This window comes from Aptenodytes patagonicus, chromosome 2 (genome assembly GCF_965638725.1).
Source record: "Aptenodytes patagonicus chromosome 2, bAptPat1.pri.cur, whole genome shotgun sequence".
In the NCBI taxonomy this organism is placed as follows: domain Eukaryota; kingdom Metazoa; phylum Chordata; class Aves; order Sphenisciformes; family Spheniscidae; genus Aptenodytes; species Aptenodytes patagonicus.
In genome coordinates this window covers 75383026-75406214 of record NC_134950.1, presented here as the reverse complement: position 1 = coordinate 75406214, position 23189 = coordinate 75383026, and the positions used below count along the sequence as shown (strand labels likewise).

Here is a 23189-nt window from a genome sequence, read left to right as displayed (position 1 = left end):
CAACAGATAAATAAAATATCATGCTGGAAATCACCCCAAAAAAAGAAGACATTCTCTGCATTCAAGAAAATCCCATCTCTCACCTTCTGAAAATTTCTGTTCAGAGAATGAGTAAAAAATCTTCCTTGTGTTTCCTTCTACAGGGTGGGGAAGGAAGGGAGGGAAGTAAAGCAAAAGGGCAGTATGCATGCGGTCAACCCCAAAGTAATTGCTTTGCTAATGCTACCATTCCTCCGAGTGACCTTCCCAAGGTGTTACCATGTTTACATTATAAGCTGGACCAGCTGCCTGAAATAGGTTGCATGGTGGTAAATGCCATTCCCTCCCTCTGACCCCGCTCAGGAATTCGGGAAGGGAATAAGGGAATTAATTGGGTCTTTCTCAGAGGTGGCCGCAGCAGCGGTGTGGGGTACCTTGTTGCTGTGGGGTTCATTGCAGGTTTGGGGGCTGGTTTCCATTCCCGTTTCATTTAATAAACACGTTGCAAGGAAGGAGAGTCATTCATCTAAGGGAAGATGTGGTAGGAAAAGATTGATTGAAGATTTGGTGGGAAAAGATAGCTCTCTACTACCCTTTCCTGCTGAAAAGCAGCATTAGGAAGAATTGGAAGGTTTTGCGGGGACAGGGCCGTATAGTCTGGAGAGTTTGTCTAGAGATTTATGTAGTTTGGATAAGCATTCTGGCTCTGAGCCTTTCTGTATGTTAAACTTGAAATGAGATTAAGGCAGGCGGGAAAGAATAGACTTTATTTTTTTAATGCTTGTACCAGCAATGTTGATTCTTTCTCTCACCACTTCATATTTTATTTCTTTTTGTAAAGTCACATGGGTTGGATGCATTTTAGGCAACTTATTTATGTAACCAAGTTAGAAGCTCTCTCACAAGCTGATATGCAAAAATGGAGCTCTCAGAAGTTCACACAGAGCAGTATTTTGGTGTCTCAAGACTTCCTCGGGAAGATGTAAAACAAGTTAGTAACATTTATTATGCAATGGTTGTGAAATAATTTTTTACAGGTTTAACTCAGCTATAGTACTGCAGTGTTGATTTTGTAAAGCTCAGATCTTTTTTATACACTAGCAAGCAGCTGTCCTTATTTAACTGATAACTACTGTTTACATTTATTTTTTCTGCTGTTTGACTGCAAAATGTGAATTACTGGCTTTAAGGCTTTTCTGTTGCTTTTGCACTTTGTGCTAACATAAATTTATTTGGATCAAGCAGTGAATCACCATGAGTATATTTCAGTTCCACTTTATTTTCTTCACCAATAAAGCAACTCATTTATTTTATTTCATTTTTAACTTTTTCATTATTTGTACTGTATGAAAAGTGAAAGACTACCCTTCTGCCTTGAGCAATCAGAAAAGATGAGATTAGTGAAAATTAATTCCTAGTTAAAACTATGAAACAAAATTAAAAGCCCTAGAGATTGTAGTAATTATTTTGTGAAGAGCAAGGACTCTTCTTACTGAAGACAGCATACACCCACTTCATGGTTGAGTTTTATGTGGACACAACTAAGTAATTTACCCCATTTTGTTTGACACCCTTTCATTTTACAAGCAGAAGTTGTTCTGGATGGCAATGATGATCAAGGGTTAGCAATTGCTGCTTGCAGCATTCTCCCAGACGTAAGGATACCAGCCCCAAAACAAGGTGAGAAGTTTGTTGAACAGATGCTTGGAGCTGAAGATGCCCTTCCAGGGCAACTGGGAGGCTCTAGGAGCAGTGACCTGGAGCAAATCAGAGGTCTGTTGTCTCTCTCCATCTCAATCTTTCCTTGCTGGAGTTTGGTGCGAAGAGCTGCAGGATGCTATTCATTCTGTAAGGGTTCGGTAGGGCCATGAGAAAGTTTTGGAGTTTGGTGACATTTTATCAATGCTGCTATTGAGGAAACAGGGTTAAAGAGGAGCTGTCCCAAAAATGGAAAATAGATCAGAGGATGACAAAGCCACACGTGATGGTTGATGGGTGGTGTTTCGTGGAACGTATGAAGTAGCTTGGGGATATCAAAACTCTTTGATCTACGAAGTGCCTCTGGGTGTATCAACTCGAATTATTGTCCATCTGAAATAACTTGCTTCTTCAAACTCCAAGTATTGTTGCAATGATAGCCTGAACTTTTTAAACTGAACTTTTAAACCATCGGTTTAAAATCGGTCTGGTGAACTGATTTCTGACAATGTGATTTCTATTATAAACCAGAGATGGTTTGTAGATTTCTTTGTTGTTTTGCTTTAGGGTGTGTAAACAGTTAATAGGGAAATATTTATTCTGTTAAATGGCGAAAAACAGTGTGATGAATCTAGCAGTTTCATTCCACTTGGGCATAATGTGGGATTTTTTTAAAACCACCCCCCTTTTTTTTAAATGAAGCAAACACACCAGCTCAAAAAAAAAAGGTAAAGGAGCATAATGTTTGTAAACCCAAGTTTTCCAGACACTGGAAATAAGGCTGCCAGTCCTCAAAGTTCAGGGGGAAAAAAGGGTGGTGGCGTTACTCATTTTAAGCTTCCCGACAAGGGGGGAGAGAGATTTTAACTGAACCTCTGCCATAGTATTAGTATGGAATGCACTTGCTAGGCAAGTAATTTCAATTCAACTTGTAAGAAAGTATCATTATGTTCCCTGTTCACTTGTGGTCATTGTTTTCTGGGGGGGCTACCATACTGCACAGAGCTGAACCTCAACTCGGTTGCAGCTCTTCTGCGGATACTTGAAGTACTATTATATCAAAAGGTATTCTCAAAAATCAGATTGCCAGATGTCTCAGATGTGATGTCCAGAGCTAGTGGAAGCTCTGACTTCTCTGCAGAAGAGAACAGAATTGTTTCTTTGCCTCATCGGTGTGCTATGCAGAAAATGTATTCAGACCTGTGAAGCACGCAGTATATTGATGAACGTCATAGAAAGCCCTGCAGGAAATGAAATATTCTGTCTTCACAGGAGGTTTGCACTAAAAAATTCCTAGGACCACACACTGAGAAAGTGCTTTTCAGGCAGTATTTTCCAGCACTTGCTTTGAATGAGGTAGTACTCCAAAGCTCCAAAATAATGTTTCGTGAAATTGATTTTGTCGTAGTTAAATTTGTGCACAAAGTAGGCTGAATGAAGTTTTCTACAGGAATCTTAATTCTGTCATTTCTTACATTTCAAGTGCTTGAATTTTGTACACCTAATGTTCTTTTAACTTCTAAGTACCCAGAAACCGTTAATTACCCATGGTGGATTTGTCTTGATTGTAGACTAACTATGCCATAGATGCATAGTCTTCTACGCCGGTTATGCACAGATGGTTTGGGTTCAGTCCACATCACTTACTGAAGGAGTGTTGCGCAGAAGTGTCCGTGATACTTACAGGACTGATTTGGGTCTGGAAGTAATTTAGCTGCTTCCATGCGGAGCCCGGGGTTATTGCTCACAGAGCAGACCTTGGCAACCTTGCTCCGAACTGTCTAACATGAGGAGCAGTTAAACTTCCCTGCCTCCAAATTGCCTCTGCACTATCTTCTTCAGTGTTAGTGTAATCCAGGGATCCCGGTCCTATGTAACTCCTGCTAATGGGGTGCTCACCAATAATACAGTCATAGAAACATGCTTGCATTCATACTGAGGATTACCAATAATGCCGTGGTCACTGAATTGTAATAGTATCAACAAAATGGAATAAAATCATCCAAAAATTTTTTTGGAAATAAAATGTGATTGTTAACTGTGTTTCTCATTTACATAGTTACTGGTAAATAAGAAATGTAGACCGTCAAACTTGAATAAATCCACCACCTTCACCTTCATGTTCAGCGAGTACATGATTGTTTCTCCCTGTCACCACACAGGTGACAACTAGTCACCAATGACAGACCTCACATTTTTAGGTCAAACGAAGCTTATACCCCCAAATGTTTTTCTTTTGTTCTGACTCTATTTTACTCACTTTTTTATATGGTAAGGAAATAAAGTGAAAAGCAGAGATTCTGTAAACTGTCTTTCTGTCGATCAGAAGTTAGGGTTTAATAAATTTTTGTAAATATATCTTTGCCTGAGAATTTTGAGAAGGGGGGGAAAATGGGATTGGTGTGCATGCTGCTTAGCCATTCACCTATCTAAATTCAGTCAGAGAGGAGAAAAGTCTGAGCATGACACTGATGAAGATGATGACAGTATTCAAAGGAGTTCTCACTGTCACTGTGCTGAAGGGAAAAAAAAAGAATAGAGGGATTAAAAGAGAATTACAGTTAATTTGGAAGCAGTCTTTGCTCATTATCTGAGATGAATGAGCAGAGACACAAAACAGCATTTTTAATCAATATTTTGGAAGAGTGTGAGCTCTGTACTTAAAGGGATTTGTAATGATGTCTCTTTCCTGCACCTTTTTCTCATGGGAAGTCCACTTCAAATGGGAGGTATGAACTTGTGACTTGAGCACATTCTTTACTGTGAGATTTCAAAGGAGACTGTATAACCCTAAATTTCACATAGCGGCAGACATACTTGAAACAAAAAGAATAAAAAGCATATTTAATGAAGTGTTGTATCAGTTTGCTTTCTAGTGCTGACTTTGGCTTTGTTTAGCCGGTACTTAAAGAATAGAGTCTTTCATTAATTTGCCCTAACAAGCATAAATTCAGGAGATGAAAGTGAATTCTTTAATGGCACGCACATTACTGCAGGGTGGAGTCTATCAGAAATGTTAGAGACAGGCTGTGCATGCTGAAGAGCAATAAAGATCTGAAAAGTATATCAGGAATTCAGTTTCGGCATCCGTCATGGTGTAATTACAACGAAGACAATTAGAAGGATATACTCACTGTTGTTTTTTAAGGCGGCTCAATGAATAAAAAGTGACAGATGCATTTTTTCTTAGAATCACTCGATGTTGGGATGCATCCCTCAATAGACAAAGGCACAGCGATCTTGATTCAATCAGCTTTTATTTGCAGACTGTTTGATTTTAATCTTTTGTAGCCAGCACGCTATGGTGAGGAGGCTGGGATACTGTGAGACTTCCAGTCTTGTCTTTGCTTTAAACAGGCACGCTTTCTTCTCCCACTTCGCTTAAGAACTATTTTAATTTAGTTGCTGAACTTAAAGCATAGTGAATTCTTATTTATCCTACTGATTGCTGCTCTTCAGTCAGTCCTTCCTGAGCAGGGGAGGAAATCATTGATTTTGGATAGTTTGGAATATAGGTAGACAGGAAAAACGTGACTTTCTGTGCTCCTCTACAGTGACCTTTAAATCAGTTGGTTTCAAGGTGACAAAAGCATTGAAGAAATCTTAAGTTTATATTGGAAAAAAAGATTAAAAAGCAAAGTCTCTTTACCTTTTTGCCGCTAACACTTCAAACGCTACTCAGGTGTCTCCAAAATGATCTTAATACTTCTGTGCTGTCTGTTCACTTGTTGCATTTTTGCCTATTGAGATGAAGAAAGCCAGTGCATCCCTTCATAGGAACTTTCAGGCTTGTCTAAAATCCTGTAGCTGTTGTCACTTTAGCAACAAGTATTGAGAAATGTTAGAAGTGATACCTACTTGAGGTGTCTTGTAGTGCTTCTTAAAATAACGTTTCTTCTTCTATTGTGAGACTTTTTCATACGCGGTCCCTTATTTTGGGAGAAGAGGGAACACGGTTTGGAATACATTGCCAGGTGAAGAAACTATGTGGGAATTAAGAAACGGCTTAATATCGAAAGAATATAGCTGGAGAAATTTACTTGTATTTTTTGTTCTCCGTGTAGCTCTTGCATGGTATCTCCCAAGCACACCTTATGCTACCAGCTAGAATAAACAGTGTTTGAATTTTACTGAAAATTGGAAGGCTACTGAAGTGTCACTTTTGGCAGCATGCTTTGTTGCCTGCAAAGCCCTCCGTGGGAAGTGATGTGAAATACTAGTGGTAGGATTACTGTTCTCAGTGACTGTCATTCATCTTTCTTTCGTTGCTTTTCTGTTTTTCAGGAATATAGTGTGTATCATTTTGAGAAGTTCATGCTTATTGAGCGTATGCCACAATATATGAATTTTGGAGACTGGCTTTTGGCTTTTGAGTAGCAGAAGTAACTTTATATGCCCAGTGAAATCATTTTCGTGCTCTGGAAGCCTCCCTGCCAAAGTCTAGTTTAAGTGTATTTAGCTACCTTACCAATCGCAATACTGTTATTTCAGGATGCTAAACTGGGCCGATGTTTACCTGCCCAGCGTACCACCTTGGAGAATGAAGTTGAGCTTAAAAAACAAGGAACTGCAGTCTTCGGAAATATTAGCGCTCATGGTAGCAACAACAGGTTACTATATGACAACAGAAGATCATTGATTAATGTTTGTGTTTTGCAAAGATGGTGCTGAAGTCTCTGGGGTAGAGCAATGTTTGAAGTTTCAACTGGCACAGGAATTTCTCTTTTTTCCTTTTATTCCTCTTATTATACAATAATGCTGGGAATTCTTGTGTCTCCTCTTTTTGCTTCCCCAGAATCTTCCTTTTTGTTTAGGAAAAATGTAAATATTAGGAAATGTGGCTTTTTTTTCCCAAGAAAAACAGAAGGGGAAAAAAAGCAGTCAGTGAGAATCTATCGTTTGTTCACTTCAAAACTGACAGGTTTACTGTTGTACTAACAAGAAATACTGTTGATGATTAAAAGTGCTCAGAATGTGAACACTTTTACCCTGCCTTATGTCCTTTTGCTGCTCTAGTGTCAATCCATTTGTTAAACAGCCCAGCTCTGTTCCCCCTGGATTCTCTTTACTTTCCACATAGGGCAGAAACCCCAAGACAGTGTGCTTTTTGTCATAATCACTGCAAAAGTGCCTGACTGCCGTCAACGAAGATCCTATTGGCATATAATAGAAAAAAAAAAAAAAAAGTTGTTCCATGTATTCCCTCAGAGTTTTCTCTGCCCCGCGTGCAAAGGCACACAGAGTCTGACAATCAAAATAAGCTGGTTTTGCTAAGACTGAATCTCGACTGCATTTCTTTCGTACTCATATCTGACTATACGGTGTCTCCCAATCCAAATGCTGAGTTCATTCTCAAGGCTTAGCTTTTTGGCGTGTAAAGGAGATGCTGGAATTCCAAACTGATGTGCTGTATGTAATTGATAATGATTGATAAAAGACAGCTAGCACCTGTGGGACCTTTCTTTGTGCAGGGTAAATAGGTGTCTGAGGAGTTCAAGAAAGGGAGCTGCAGAAATTATCTTTTCCATTCTGCAAAGGTTGGTTTGTGTTTCCCTCTTTGTACCTTCAAAGTCAGGATTAGTATTGTTTACACAGACAGAAGGCTTACATTCATGATGATTAATGGAGAGGGTAGGGCCTTGAAATCCATCACATCTAGCACATTGCCAGACTAAATTACTCAATCGGCTCCCAAATAGAAGGGCTAAGGTATCGCTTCTTAACTTGGGAGTCTCGCTAAGTTTCCTTAGTTTAATCCTAAATTTAAGGTAAACCTTCTTTTCTGGCTTCTAGCTCAGTATAGGTATTGTTTCTTGACTATCGATTAATCTCCAATTTAAATTCAGTTTAATTCATTCAAATATTATGGGAGGGACTAAATATATGATTGGAGGGAGTAAAGAAGACAGAGCCAGACTTCAGTGGTGCATAATGAAAGGACAAGAGGCAAGACATGGGCACTAGCTGAAATACAGGAAATTCAATTTAAACTTAAAAACCAAACCAAAAAACCTGTGAGGGTGACTGAGCACTGCCACAGGTTGCCCAGAGAGGTTGTACGGTTTCCACCCCTGGAGATACATTCAACACCCGACTGGACAGACTCCTGAACAACCTGTTCTGGATTTCTCCGGGTTGAGCAGGAGGTTGGACTATAGGCAGCCTCCAGAGGTGCTGTCCAACCTCATCCAACCTGCGATCCTCTGATTCAATTTTACTGCTGTTGTAACACGCTTGGATGCCTAAGCATGATAAATCCGTTATAAAAAGTTTAAAATACATTTAAAGATGAGTCTTCTCTGAAATCAATGTGAACTACTTTATTGGAGATGAGAAGAGACACCTAATCCTTAAAAACAGACCTTAATTTCTGCCCTGAAACCAAACTACTTCTCTTTTGCTGCAGCTTCAGTACTCAGTGCAAGAAGTCATAGCTGGGAGTTGGGTGTAAGCCCATTGGAGTTAATTCTTTAGTATTTCCATAGGTAGTGTCCTTCAGTGGCATGATGCTTTTGCAGAATGCCTCACCTCACAAGAAAATCTCTCTGGCAATCTCACCATCGCATACTGCTCCTTGAGAAATGAAGTTCTGTGGGCCAATGTGGAAGTCTCCTCAGAAAATCCTTTAAAACTCTAGAAATCTAAATTCTTAAGAAAAATACATAATTTCATAGACACGTTGGAAGAACATTACTCAGTGTTACAGCCTATATTGATTCAGTTAAGAAGCAGCTGCCTTAATTCAGCTCTGTATATGCGTACATTATAACATGTTATCTTAATTCAGGGCTACCACACATTCTCTCTTTCCACAGGAGTTTTGCTTCATGAAGCACCGAGTATGAATGGTCATCTTTTAAAATCATCTAGTTAACCTTTTATTTTTTTTTTCTTTTGTCTTTTTCCCTTCTCCCATCTTCCTTTCTTCCTTAATTCTTTCTTTCCTTTTTTTTCATACTTTCATGCTTTTAGTCAGCTTGCAAAATAGTGGTCTACTGCTGGAGTAGACTTGCTCGCTTATTAATGTTACTTTAATTACATATTTCTTTTTAATGAGGAAATGTTTTTACCTTTTGCTATATAAGCTTTACCCAACTTATTGTACATCGGTAAGTGTTATTGATCTTGTAAAGCATGCTGGAATACAGTGCATTTGAAATGTGAGGGCTGCACCATAAAATAATGATTAAAACAATTATGACTAATCGTGCAAAGCTTTTATAATGCATATACCTAAGCCAGATTTCAGTTCATATAAAAAGGCATTTAGCAGGTTAACTGCTGACAGTCAAGTGAGAGTCTTCTTTCTTTGCAATCAGGTAAATTGTAAGAAATACCACAAAAGAAATGTTGGAAGAGGTGCAATTCTGATGTGCTCCTTTTGCTTTGGTGGGGCTTGTGCACTGCCACAGGTGTGTGCGTGGTATATGTAAAGGACCAGCTTTTGCTGAAACACTTGAGCTGATTAAAGCTGCCTTATGCCCTTTGACCTTGCCGCGTGCTGTTTTTTAAAGAGAGAAACACAAGAGGAAAAGGGTGGCAGAGGAAACATGAAGAGGAGAAAATTCCTCTGTAAGAGGTTTCTACAGTCCTGGACTTGCTGTGTGTTGGCCGTCTCTTAGGGAAGGGCTGCGTTTCTCTTCATTTGAACCTTGGGGACACTGAGAACCATTGGGAAGTAGGCTTTAGGGAGAGGAGAAGTGTGTGTGTGTGAGGTTGAAATGGTAACTAGAGCCTTTCTAGTTAAGGAGCCTCAGAATAGAGAGTTATGGAGGCACTGACCATGCAGGTACCGTTCCCTAAAAAGAGAGAAGGAGGGGGAGAACCTGCTACTCCCCCCCCCCCCCCCCCCCAAACCACAGTCACAACCTGCTTTCAAAGTGAATAATTAGGCTTGTTATTGCTCTGTGGTCCCTACACCTGCTTTATTGCTGAAGTGTTATCCACAGTCAGGTTCTGAGGACCAAAAATGTTTGTCTGTGTTCTTTGTGGATCACTTCTGAGTACCTGCAGCACAAATGACTGTAAATGTCATTGAGGCTTCAAAACTTTGAGACATTTTCCCAGGCTCTTAGTCGATTGAAGCTCTGCTCCGAGTCCAGAGCTGGCAGCCTATTCCCCTTCATTTTCATGTAGTAATCAGCAATGAAAGAGCATTTCTTTGCTAGCTGTCCCTGGGGTTCCCCAAAACTAAGGTTATTGTTAAAGACAGACAATTAGGTAGAACGGAATAATAATAGTAACATGGATCTAAAGGTCTCTCCATTGTGCCAGGAATGTCAGAGTTATAAATCTCCTCCAGTATTTCCTGTGGGCTTTTGTGGACGGTGGAAACTATTGCTAGGCTGTGCTATTTAAGAACATAGGGTTAAGCGTGGAGTTTTAACAGACTGATTAAAATACTAAGTGTCAAAATACACGTGCTGCGTCTTTAGAATTAAAATAACGGCAAAGGCACGTTTTTAGCCGCCAAGTAAAGAAAGGATTGACTCGATGATCCTTATGGGTCCCTTCCAACTCAACATATTCTATGATCCTATGATTTTTCTTTCTTGGTGGGCTTAACCTTTATTTTTAAATAAGGTATGCTTTTAAGGGCAAGCAAGCTACAGCATGCTGCTGTTGTACCCGCTCGGTTGTAACCACAGCCAGCAATGTGCACTGCAGGGCCTGAGCGTGCTGCAGAACGCTGTATTGATTGCACAGAGTGGCGTGTCCAGCCCTCCTGTTTTGTTTGGCTTTGCCCAGGGGTGACCTCTGGACGGCAGCTTCCCTTGAGCTTGTAATCCAGGGAAAAATTCTGGTTGTCACTTTTGTCACTCATTTTCAGTATTAAAAACAGATGAGTTTTATTGTGTCTTTGTATATTTTGCCATTAAAGTAGATGGGGGGGGAAGGAAGATTAAGTTTAATCTATAAACCCTTCTGCATAAATCTTAACTTGGAATAATACTTTCGGTCTGAAACTAGCTTGCAGAAGTTTCCATATATTTTTGAGCTACTAAAATACTGTGTAAGACTAAAAGCTAGACTTCAGCATCAGCTAGCATAGAAACTTCAGATTTACTTTAGCAACACAATATATTTACTGTCTTTGCAGTTTCAGCTTATAACTTTAATTCTATGATGTGTTTTTTTGTGAGAAAGTTCAGTTCTTGGTTAATACAGTTAATACAAGTTCAGTACATGGTTAATATGGGAGTTCTGAAAATTAATTTCTTAGCATGTTTCAGCCATGATGTGTGTGATAATGGAAAGAACAAATGAACAGGGGATTGAAAAAAAGTATTAAGCAAAGAGTTGGGGTTTAAAGAAACTTTGATAAGAAATAAAATATTCATGCATTTGTGGCCAGGAATAAGATTGTTTTTATCTTCCTAGATGACATTACAGATTTCTTTGACAGGAGTAAAGAAGTGGGAATAAGTGTATAAACAGCAGATTTTGTACTGAAGCTAAGAGCAACCATACCAACAGTAACAGCGGGGAAGGAAAAAGAAAAATCCTAAAAATTTTAGCTGGTTCTAGCCCTGTGTAATGAGCGTGAGTCATAAGGTTTGGCACAGTGCTGCTTTGTAAGATCATTTTCAGAAGCAGTGGAGAAGCCAGGTCATCTCTTTTACCTGATGTCACCTCTTAGAAGCAAGGAGCTCTGTTGCAATTTTGTTAATTTTCAAGTAGCTGAGTGGTACAGAAGTTGTATTTAATAATGATTTCTCATCAGGGAAAACACTGTCCAGTGTCCGTGGACATTATGGAGACGATAAGCTCTTCCCTGAGGGTGCGTGTGCAAGCATCCTCTGTGGGAATGTGCTACAAGCAAAAGTAGAAGCTCCCGACATGCATCGTGTTGGGGCTGATCTGAGCTGAGATTTTGTGTTCAGGGCAATCTCACTTCACAGCTGAGCTCTTGCTTCTCTCCAGGGAAGAAACACAGAGAAAGAAATTTTGAGGTAGGTTTTTTTTTTCTTCAGAATAATCATTTGGTGCTTCATAATAGAATAATAGATAACTGTATTATCTCCCTCCTGGGATCCCTCACTAGGCAGATACTGAAATTTTGTTCTTGATGGGGACGTTTACTTTGATGGAGTATGCCTTTTCGGTGCCCAGGATAGCATACGTAAGCTAGTAATCTGTTTCCTAATGGAATGAAGGCAATCGCACAGACACTTAATTTCTCATTAAATCATGATGATAAGATTTTAACTAGCAATGAGGAAGATACTTTTAGCAGCCGGTTCTTCCTCATTCCTTTCATCACAGTTCTGTATGTCATTCACACTCGCCCGTTGTTGTATGCAGCGTGTCGCGTGCACCACGGCTGCTGGTTATGAAGTGCCTGATGAACTCAGGCCAGAAGCTTCCCTGGGAGCTGAAGCCTGCTGTGATGGGGTCTGGCTTTGGCCCGCTTCACCCCGTACATTTGCTTACTGTGATGGAAACAAATGCAATCATAAGATGCATCCCTGCCATAACTCTTGACGTGATAAATGGGGTTTTGACTCACAGGAAACCGTAAGAAAATAGGGTTTCTGCTCATTCAGTGCTGCTGTTTTCTCTAAGTTAGTCTTGTGGTAAAATATGAAGCAGATAGGGCAGATTAGAGAAGCAGGTGTGTGGGCAGGAAACAGCTTTGAAACTTTTGACGCTCTGGGTGGGAAAAATAGACTTTTAATTAAAGTGATGTTCATCGTGATGATGTTTTGTGCTAGAGTTTTTCCCCTTTGGTCCTGTTAACTTTATACAGGAAAGATCCCAAGAGAGTACCAGTGCCAATACTGGCAAGTTTTTAGAGGCTTGCTTAAACCTCTTATTTCACAGAAATCTATGAAGTTTCTGGCTGGTCTGTCCTTTTCTAGCCTAAGCCTTTCCTAAGAAATCCAGCAATTTTCCACTTGAAAATAGCTATGGGTAAAGTCACACACTACTTTCACATAAGATTAAGGGTTTGACAAGGGTAGTGGGAACAAAGAAATTCCAAATTAAGTCTGCTCTGTATTTAAACCCCCCTCTCCCAGCCCCCTGTTGCACAATAGCAAGCTTTCCTAATGCAAGTAGGTTGTTGATATACTTCCAAAAAGAATTCCAGTTAGCTGAGAGATGGGATTAAATGGATTAGATAGCCTCCTCGTTTTTCAGTGAAAAAAAAGGAGTTCGGTTGAAGGCACGTACAAACGCGAACTTAAATGATTTTGGACTAGATTGGCCTTCTGAACAACCTCAGATTGCCTTGCAAATTAAATGCATGCCCTTTCTGGGTGAGGACCTGCGTGTTGCTGGTGGGTGCGTGTGCATGCAGACACGCATGTGGGGGGCAGTGAGCGCATGGAGTTTGCACTGTAGCTGCAGCCATTTCAGCAGACTGCGATCATGGGCCAGGAGGTAGGCTATCAGTTGGGTAGAAAAGCTGTAAAGTACATAAAACAGTGCAGAGTGCTCTGTGGCCGGTCTGTCTCCTTCTAGTGGAAAACTGGAGTGCCCCACTCAGCCAGACCTGAGCCCCAGGAGAGCCCGAGAACCTCCAGCCCACCAGCCTGCTCCTACACTAGCGTTTTTGTGGTCTCTTCCATTTTGCTATCGTGCTGTGTGGTTGCTAGGTGTAACCTTTTCTTCTTCATGGTATAAAACCCAACATTCTCCTTTTTTTAACTTTTCTCGTGGACTTCTTTTCCTAAGAATTTATAAGGCATCGGCTTTGTACAAAGTACATCCAGATTATCCCTAACTTACTCTTCCTCATAATGAAAGCTGATATCTTCTCAACCTTGCCTATCATGTCTTGCTTTCATTTTTCTGACCCCTGAAGACAGGAAATAGCAATATGAAGCTCCACATCAGCAGCTAATAATTCGATGTGTGGCAGACAATTCCTGGAGTCATGACTTTTATGTGGACAGCAAGACTCCATAGCAAACCTGTCTTTCATCTTGGCCATTTCATGGTGTTCTTTCTAAGTCTTTGTGCTGTGAAACTTACTGGCCACTTGTTCAAGTGGCAGCAGTAGTGTTTTTTTCATGTGTTACTAATTTTTCACCTATATCCAAAAGACCCATTCTGTTGCTGGAAAGATACAGATAGTATCATATACTTGGGATAGCACTGATAATGACAAAAAAAAAGGTGGTGGGAGGGTTTGGGGGGCAAGATTAATGGTAGCAGATGAAAATTGTCAGGAATCCCTAAAACTTTTTTGTGGCTTCTTTCTAAGGTCTACTAATTTGCCTTAACCTGTTGTTATGAAGAGTCACGTCTAAGAGACTGAAGAGTAATGCATCCCAGATCTCACTTACGCATCCAGTCTAACTGGTCTTAAGTATAAGCAGTGGAGTAATTTTGTATTGTGTGCATGTTTTCCCTTTAAAAGCAGACTTCTTGCTGTCTTTGATTTCTATATTAATTTGGAAAGCATGCGCCAAGAGTAAAATTTGTTTCACATTTGTTTCAAATTCAAATTAAATCCCTTCACCCCCAACCAAAGAATTTGCAAGGAGAAAAAAAAAAAAGGGGGTTGGTGACTATCATGACTGGATCTCGTCCTGATCAAGGGCCAAATCTTTTTAGCACTGAAAGGAAGTAAAAACAAGAATTAAGAACTTTGATTACCGCTGGGATAGCAGTGTTCTCCTCTTTCCTCTACCTGCAAGGAAATGCTACAAAGCAGCCATTTATTCAGTCAGTACAATTCTTATCTCTCTTCTCTGACTGGCTTACATCTTTTATTTTACCTTAACACTTGGGCCTGTGTCCCTCCCACCTAATGTTATTCACCTGAGACGTGTGTCTTCAGAGGGTGGTGAATGATTGCTTCCTGGAGAGGAGGAGCAGAGAGAGATGGGCATACCCCAGCAGCAATGCAACCTGCTTAAGATACGAGTTATCTCCTTGCCGTAGCCCTCTTGCTCGCTTTTCCTCTGTCTTCATTGACTGTGTAGGGTGACTTTGCTTCTAGCTTGGTGTAACAGATTAGATAAGGAATATAAGTACCTAAAATTAGTACCTCATGTTTTTTTAACTGTAAGTTGACCAACTAGAGCAAAGGAAAAAGGAAGAGACAATGTAAAAATGAGTTAGCTGCTTGCCTAACATTCATGTCTTTACTGCCCTCAAGGAAAACGATGCTGCACTGTGCACAACCTATGCAAAAGTTAGCAAACATTCGGAATGTGTTTGGAAGATTAATAACTTCTTAATTTTCCTCATCCTGTGGTTTTTTCCCTTTTTTCCCTCCATAAAGCGGTGTACTAGGGGCTCATCAGGTTGTGCATTAGATAATTGAGTTGTTATGCCAACAGGCTGTGCTGAAAGGTGTTACATCAGTGATTTCTTTTTCATCCCACTGTGCTTTGATCTCCTGCTATAAAGCAGAAGATAACAGTGGAAACTTTTGAAGATGATAGATGAATTTTGCTAATCCACTTTTCGTAATCCGTATGAAAAATGTCTGTCCTTATCAGTCAGAAAAGATTTAATAGTTGTTGTCCCTAGAAAGTCTCATATTATCAGGATTGCAAACTATGGAATTACTGTTGTGAAATATTTTACTAGCATGTTTTGAAATGTTGTTGTAAATGCTTTAGAATAAATGAATAAAGATGCTTCTTTATTAACCATGCTTTGTTATATTTTCTCACTAAAATGCAAAACTCATTTCAAGAGAGCACTGTGCAATGGTGAATATTTGCTGTCTTTATTGGTGTTAATTGCCCTGCTTTAATTTCATATTATTGGAATTCACTGAAACAGCAACTTAATTCAAATATACTAATTCCAAACATTATATGGTGCTGAAACAAATGGTAAAAGTCTTGGCTCACAAGACGTAGAGCATTGTAGCTGATGGAACCGTTGCGACAGTAAGCAGTGTGTAGAATACTGTTTGCAGATTTTTTGGGCAATAAAATGTGGCATCTTCTAGGAAGGAGCAAGTGCCTGTGCTTGTCCCTGGATGAAATTCATACCTGTGTCATCCAGATGAAGTCAGTAAAGTTACTGCAGTTGCCCAGGATTTTGTCCAGCACAATCTTGCCCAATAGATCTTTCGTTAGTTGAGCTCCCTGCATCTCTGGAAAACCCTGCTTATAGAAAATTGCCAGTAATGCTTAGGATTATAAAAAGTGTTCACCAGGTCTGATTATATGTTCTCTCTTTTCTTTACAATAGCTTTGGGCCAGATTATGCTCTATGTTGATGGCATGAATGGAGTAATAAATCATAATGAAACCATCCAATGGCTGTACACACTTATTGGGTCAAAGGTAAGACATTCTCCAACATTCTTGTTTTATATGTTTTTGGTGTTCTTTAAATACATTTTATTTGTATTACGAATGCATTTAGCATATAAACAGACTGTGTGTTAGGTTCTAAATGAGTACATAACACTCTGCATGGAAACCAGGGCACACTGAGCTGTTATTTCTTTTCTACTGTTTTTATATTCTTTTGTGCTGTTGGCATATACTCTGCTCTTAAAAGCAAAGATACCAAAGATGCCTTTGTTACTGTCTGTGCTGCTATTGCAGTTGAGCATGGAGAAGATTTTTTAGTCATGTAGTTGCAGTTCCCAAGACATTCTTTGGAACCGCTTTTTTGGGGTGTTTTGTTCTGCTGTTCCATTCTATGAATGCAAATCCTTTTCTACAGTTTCACCATTCTACACTGCTCAACTTTGTTGAGCACTGGGGGAGGTGTGACTTCCTTCTGACTTCAGAGTGACTTCCTTCTTAGAATAGAACAGAACAGAATAGTTCAGTTGGAAGGGACCTACAATGATCATCTAGTCCAACTGCCTGACCAATTCAGGGCTGACCAAAAGTAAAGCATGTTATTAAGGGCATTGTCCAAATGCCTCTTAAAGACCGACAGGCTTGGGCATCGACCACCTCTCTAGGAAGCCTGTTCCAGTGTTTGACAACTCTTTCTGTAAAGAAATGCTTCCTAGTGTCAAGTCTTCTTGTGCTTGAAGAACACTAGAAGACAAAGTCTAGTACCTGCCTACTGGGGGTTCTTTGTTGGTCCCTACATACAAGGAGGCAAAAGCTGAATGCCAGAATATGTGCCGCTTGGGTTGGTCGTCTCCCATGGAATAGTGATTTATATAGTGCATAACCTACTTTTAAGGCCATCTTTGCTGGAAGCTGAAAAGAAAGCAGAACACAGATTCTGCTGGCGTGCCATCCTGAAAGGCCGTAGGGTCAGTAAGGCCACAAATACACCATTCTCCAGTCTATTGGCTCTCCAACTTTAGGAAGTTTATTAAGGCCTGCAGGGACTGCTGCTGCTTTTGCCATGTAGACCTGCTTGGGATAGATCTGTATGACACAACAGCTGGAACAGGGCATGTGAGCTATTGTTAACAACTTTAAAGTTGCCATAATCGGTGGAGTTGAATCCATAGTTAGAATTACTAAGAAATTTCCAGGAACTTTTCCTCAAGTGACTGAGTCACAGAAAGTTGCTGTTGGATACTGTAGTGGCATAGAGATGCTGCTGCTCTCCCTCTTTCCCCTGATAGCTTTCATAACACAAGGAGAAAAAGAGCTCAGCGTCCCTGGGGCCTTTTTTAACCACTACAGATTTTTTCTACAATGTGCAAACTTCACTGCTGCAGCAGATTATCAAGTCAAAGAACAGTTGCTGCAGTATTGAAAGAACGGATTCATCTTGGGTTGACGTACCTATATTGGTAGATACGTAAAAGTAAGAAAATTATGGTTATCAAATCTCAGGTTTGCAGGGCATGGTTCATGATTGAGAGAAATGAGGAGAAACTTCCCTCATGTAAAACATTCCACTGTTGGCTGGGCATTACACTGGGCAGTTTTTCCTCTTGAAACAGGGAATGTTAGCCACGGTTGGAAAAGCGGTGCAAGATGAGAGAGAAATGGTTTGCTTGGTTTAGATCCTCATTTTCTATGGAACAGATAAAAGAGACAAGCAAAAAAGGAGAAAAAATATTGCCATGTCCATGATTATTTTAATTTTCTAATGCAGCTAGTGGGAGAGGGATGGGGGAGAAACACGACTGTATTGCTACTTTGCAGATTAAATTCTGCCTAGATTTTCTTGACCAGAGCACTTCAGCTCTCGGGTCCTTAAGCTCCTTTCTCCCTCCCCCATCGCCAGCCCGAATGATTATCTCCTTGTCCTGGCTCAGTGCCTGCAGCTGAGGAATGCAGGCGATGTGCTTTGAATAGTTTGGTTTCAGGTAGCATCAAAGTTGCTTTTTCATTATTCTTTGACTGTCTTGGAAGAGATCTAAGTCCCTGTCTGTGCACCAGAAGTTAACCGAAGGTATGGCAGGCTTACTGTCAGAGTGTGGTGGGACAGCTGCTTTATGCACTTAAAGGTCGTTTTGACTTCCTGTGAAAAATGAATCCCTGGAATTTGCAACGCACCTACGGTCTAATTTGCAGCCCTGCTATGCTGGTGCCTTCTCCGCAGCAAAGGCGGTGAAAAGTATATTAACGCTGCTGAACAAAAAAGGAATAGCGAAATTGCCAATTAAGTCTTGGGACAAATCCCTCTAATAGGATGCAGGAGGAATACAGCCATTCAGCTGCCACAGCTGCGACACATGGTTTCTTGCCTTCTCAAAAGCTCTGACCAGGTTTCATATACTCAGCAGTGAGGTGGCTGAATCTTTTCCACTGATTTTTTTTGGATTCTGTAAGGGTTTTGACCCTTTACTGTTACTTGCTCTGCTCTATTTGCGTAGGGCTGCTGGCTCTGTGGCCCTTGCTCACTTCAAGTAGTGTATTATTGCATGTGCTTGTCTGCTGCAGGACGCACGTTCAGCAGAGGACCTTAGGGTCTGTCACACTTAGCACTGCAACAGCTATAATTTTGGCACCCAGCTCCAAGTTCACTTTAGGCACCCAGAGACACTTCTGTATGGGGATAGGGGAAGGGGGCAGGAAATAAAATTTGAAATTAGTGAGAAAGAAGGACTATAAGCAATTTACTGAAAGCCTGTCTAGATTGTTGTTGTTATATTCCTTACTATTGCTAGTTCTGCTGCAGTTTTACCCTTCTAAGCATCAGTAGATTCTTACATAGATGGATTATCAGAAGTTGCTGATAATTTTAGTGCTGTGGTCTAAATTTGCTCCAAACAAAGTTACTGGGGAGGTGATTAAAATTCCAGCAGCGTGACTGCACTAGTGCTGCTGCCCTTACACTGGGTAAGAGGCACCAATGGTTGTCAGGGTGAGGAACTGGCGAGCGGGAAGAAAGTTAATCCTAGGTGACTCATTTGTTAGTGGGGAGAAAGCCTCCTGTTTCAAATTGGTATTATATAGGTGTTAGACTGGAAATTTGAAGTTAGCAGTACCCTTCTTCTGCCATGTTATTTGAAGAGAAGAGCATTATCAGCAAATCCCAGGTTCTGAGGGCCACTGCTGGTCCGTTGCAAGACACATCCAACCATGTGTGACCACGCCAATGTGTGCCAGTGGCCTGTCACAGGCTGGCTGTAGACCGCATTCCAATCATCAATGGCTAATAGATCCCTGGCTTAAAACATTTACAGCATAATCCCAATTTAAATGTACATTACTACTATTTCATCATTAGTTATATAGGCAGCAATTCATCAGTCTTTCCCTGTTTAACAAAGCGTTCAAGTATGTACTTAATTATAGGTGTATGGTTACATGCTGTTGGCTTCCAGAGAACTTTAATACATAACTGAGGTCAGCAGTGTACTGCTGTAGGAGTGTAAAAGAGGACTATAGCAGGGCCAAGGCTCTGACCATCTTATAGAGTCTAGAAGTTACATAAATAGGAAATATCTAGGTCAACCAAGTTTTCTTTTAGCATTCATTGGTAGCATGGAACATTCATGCAAGATAGTTTGCTTTTTAAAAGACAAAACTAGGACTCAATGATTGTTAGTTAACAGTGCTTTCAGAATTGCTCCTTAATTTTTACTTCTTTTTTAAAGTGGGTAAAATAACCTATCAAGGATGTTGCCTTAACTGACCACGTGCCATAAGACACACCTTGATTCAACCCCACAGCATCTGGGAAATGATATTTCACCACTTTCTCAGTGCTTCTGCCAGCTATATGTTGCTGCTGCTGAGGTTGGAATTAAGTTTTTACATCGTATTGCAAGTTATATTTAGCCTGCTTGTAAAGGGATCTGAGGCATTTGTTCATGCTGGCAGCTGTCACCCCAGAGCCCTGTGGAGCTCTATGGTTGGTGACCTGCAGGTAGAGTCTCGGTTTGATGGTGATGGCGAGGACTGTTGGAAAACTCTCTTACCCAAAACAAGGGACACCAACTCAAACACATATATGCACTAAGCCATATTAAGTCCTTAATAATATATTTTTCGTCTGTTAGCATGTATGAGATGATACATATTATCTTTCATATGTGTTGGTATTCCCTCTGACCTGGTAATAGAAAGTGTATGATACTGTATCGGTGCCTTACCCTCTCCAGGACTAGCTACCGACTGTTTCCAAAAAGAACCAAATGTCTTGGAAAAACCCCAGGTCCACCTCTGTCGTCCACTAGAGAAGCAAACATTCCTTTGCATCACAAACCCACGGGCTTTTGCCACTCCACCTCAGTCTTCAAAAGGCATGTCTAAGGCATTAAGTGGTCCAAAACCTGCGTCTGGTTTCACCTTTTCTTTCCCCCCATTTCTGACTGCTACTGATAATGATTATTTTTTCCCATTTGATGATCCAGGCTGTTCTAATTTCCCCCAGGGGAGCTAAAGCCCCTTTTTGGCATTGTTTTTGGTGGAAAGTAATCCATTTTCAAAGTGGTGCTGGGTAACCTCAGAAGACTGGATGGAATGCTGGGCCCAGGCTGATACAAGGAGGTTGATTAAAGATTCCTATCTCACATCTTGTTTTAATTTTTTTTTCTACTTTGCTTCTGTCTGGGTCCTAGATTGTAAGCTTAAATATGAATATTAACTAGCAAGTTGTTCTCTGTGCCTTGTGTGAATCTTTTGCTTCCCTTGGTATTGAAGTAATAATTTTTTGAATGTTTTAAATGTAATTCAATCTAAAAGAAGAAAAAAATCACATCATTCAAACAGAACATAATTGTAGTGGGTGATTTTGTTGATTTCAAAAGGAAAGTCTGGTAGGGCTGCTTTTCCTGCACGGTGCCAAGTGACATGTTAAAAGATGCACATGGTTGGTAAGTCATTTCATGAGAATTCTGAGAGAAATAATATTCTTAGTCACAAAAAGCACTAAAATTGTTTATACAAGTGAATCATTTTAGGTACGTAGAGGTAAGTACTCGGTTTAAGAACTTGATTAAATCAGTCTCCGTTTCTCAAGTGATTTATGCATGGGCTCAACTGAAGTCATAAGCAGAGCAGAGAATACCGTATAACTTGAATTTGTGCTTTTCTTTTCCTCGGGAAATTTCTCACCAAATCTTATGCAAATGGCTATTAAAGTGGGTCTACAAATATATATCGATAAGTGGTTTCAGGTTATGGAGAAAATATAAGGGGCTTAACACATATGAATAGGACTAAAAATAGTAGCTTTAGTAGTACTGAAGCCCAAAACATGTTAAATTAAATCACCGCCAAAACTGGATAGTATATTCTGTTTTGAGGGTCTTGGAAATATGATCTATTAATTTTTCTGGAGATATATTTTGAAAATCATTGTGTGTATGGGTGGCCTATTCTGAGTTAACATTGCCTGGATGATGAGAATGCATATACATAGGAATATGCCTGATCTTTGTGAGCAGGAGGTTGCGCTGTAGCATTATTCTGAGCTTTATTCTTAATGTATTTGGAAGGTGATCTAGAAAAGCTGGCCTGCTAAAAAAATTAAGCATCCAGGAAAAATTACACAGCTTGGGGACCTACTGTGATTAAGTTCACATGTTGTCTTCCCAATCTGCTGCCTCGATGGTTAACAAACTCCTTTGCAGCCTCTGACAAATGAGACTCCACATACAGCTAACGCTCAAGCTACGTAGACTGCACTGTCTCCCTTACCTCCAGCCACAACTCTGATAAGCCTGTGGTTTTGTTCTGTTTTCAGGTCTAGCCCAGGTAGAAATGTGAGTTAGGTGTCAGTCTTTCAGGTTCTCAGGCTCCTTTGCTTCCTGGAAGGGTTCAGAGAAAAGCTGAGATCTCCCCTTGAGCCCTAAAATCAGTGCAGTTTCTTCCATGTGCTGCCCTGCACTTGAGACCTTGAGCTGTGGTGAACAGGTACAACTGTTTCGAGTTCAGTGAAACTGTGAACATTCATGTCAGCTTAGCAGCTGGCTCTTAAATTTAATCCACTATGCATTTGGCTATTGAACTATTGTTGTGGAAATGGTTGTGTGAGGGAGAAACAAAATTGTGGATTTATAGGAACTTTCCTACTTCCTGCCTTTCAAGGGCTTGAGCCAATGCTCACTGAAGTTGGTGGAGAGCTTTCCTCCGTCTTTCACTCAGAATCTCTAACGGCACTGCTGCATGAACGGAGTTTATTTTGAATTGTACTTAATTATTGCTTTGAAGATAAGGATCAGGATGTTGCAATAAACTTGGAATAGGATACGCCAGCCAGTGCAGACTACATTATGCGCTCGCTTTGGTCTGTCCAACTCAGCACACAGCTACGAGTGCTGTTCTTCTTTACCAACCATATTTGTAGGTGGGCTGCAAAGTCGTTCCATCAAACCTGAGAGTTTGCAGTAGTCCAGTCCTACAGCAATAACTACTCCTGTAGCTCCGTCTGTTGCATTCACTTTGGAGTATTTTGAAGGGAGAAATACCCATTTTTCTGTGTTCAGAATTAGGTATCGCCTTCAGATTAAGGCGATACGAGAAAATACACAGTTCCCCCCCATCATATCAGAGATCTGATTTCAACTCGTTTGAAGTGGAGAATGAGAAAATGTAATGATTAACTGCCAACAACGTGGCAAATGTTCAGGCCCAACTTTTCATTCAGTCTCATCTGTTCAAATCTGTATGAGAAAATGTCCTGTTAGCAATGAGTGAAATATGTCCAAATGTTTCCAGAAAATACCATGCATCTATGTAGATGTACAAATTTCTTGTTGTAAACGAAAGGCATGAAGAAAGAAAAAAGCAAGTGTTATACTAGAATTAGGTAGGGGAAAAAACTGAAAAACAACCTAAAAATCTGTGCTAATTTTAGAATTACCTTGATCTCTCTCACTAATGTAGTTCAGTGTCACAGATCTGTTACCATTCACATTTGTGAGCAAATTATTGTGCCTCAAGCCCTAGCTATTAGTATTTTCTATTAGCTACTAGTGTTTTCTAACAAGCATTATGTCCAGCATTCCTGTGAAAGGAGAAGGTGCAGTTGGAAAATTTGTCTGTATTGAGGGATGAGACTAAAGAAAATGGAGCCTACTTTTTCCAACATGCTTAAAGTCGCCAGTGTGAAAGGTCTTTGACTATAAGATCAATTGCCTGAACAAGAAAAATAGAAAATTTTCAACCATAAATTGTCAGATGGAAAAGAGTGAAGAAATACGAGAGTTGCTCCAA

At 40.2% G+C, this 23189-nt stretch overlaps 1 protein-coding gene across 11 annotated transcripts in view; it reads left to right on the top strand.

Moving 5' to 3' along the window:
• The window catches only part of FHOD3 (formin homology 2 domain containing 3), a 416636-nt gene that overhangs the window by 233844 nt on the left and 159603 nt on the right, over window positions 1-23189 (top strand). For all 11 annotated transcript variants that reach the window (XM_076330252.1, XM_076330251.1, XM_076330250.1 and 8 more), the window contains exon 6: window positions 15841-15935. In XM_076330252.1, coding sequence (XP_076186367.1) covers window positions 15841-15935 — 95 coding nt within the window. The remainder of the gene's footprint in view (window positions 1-15840; window positions 15936-23189) is intronic.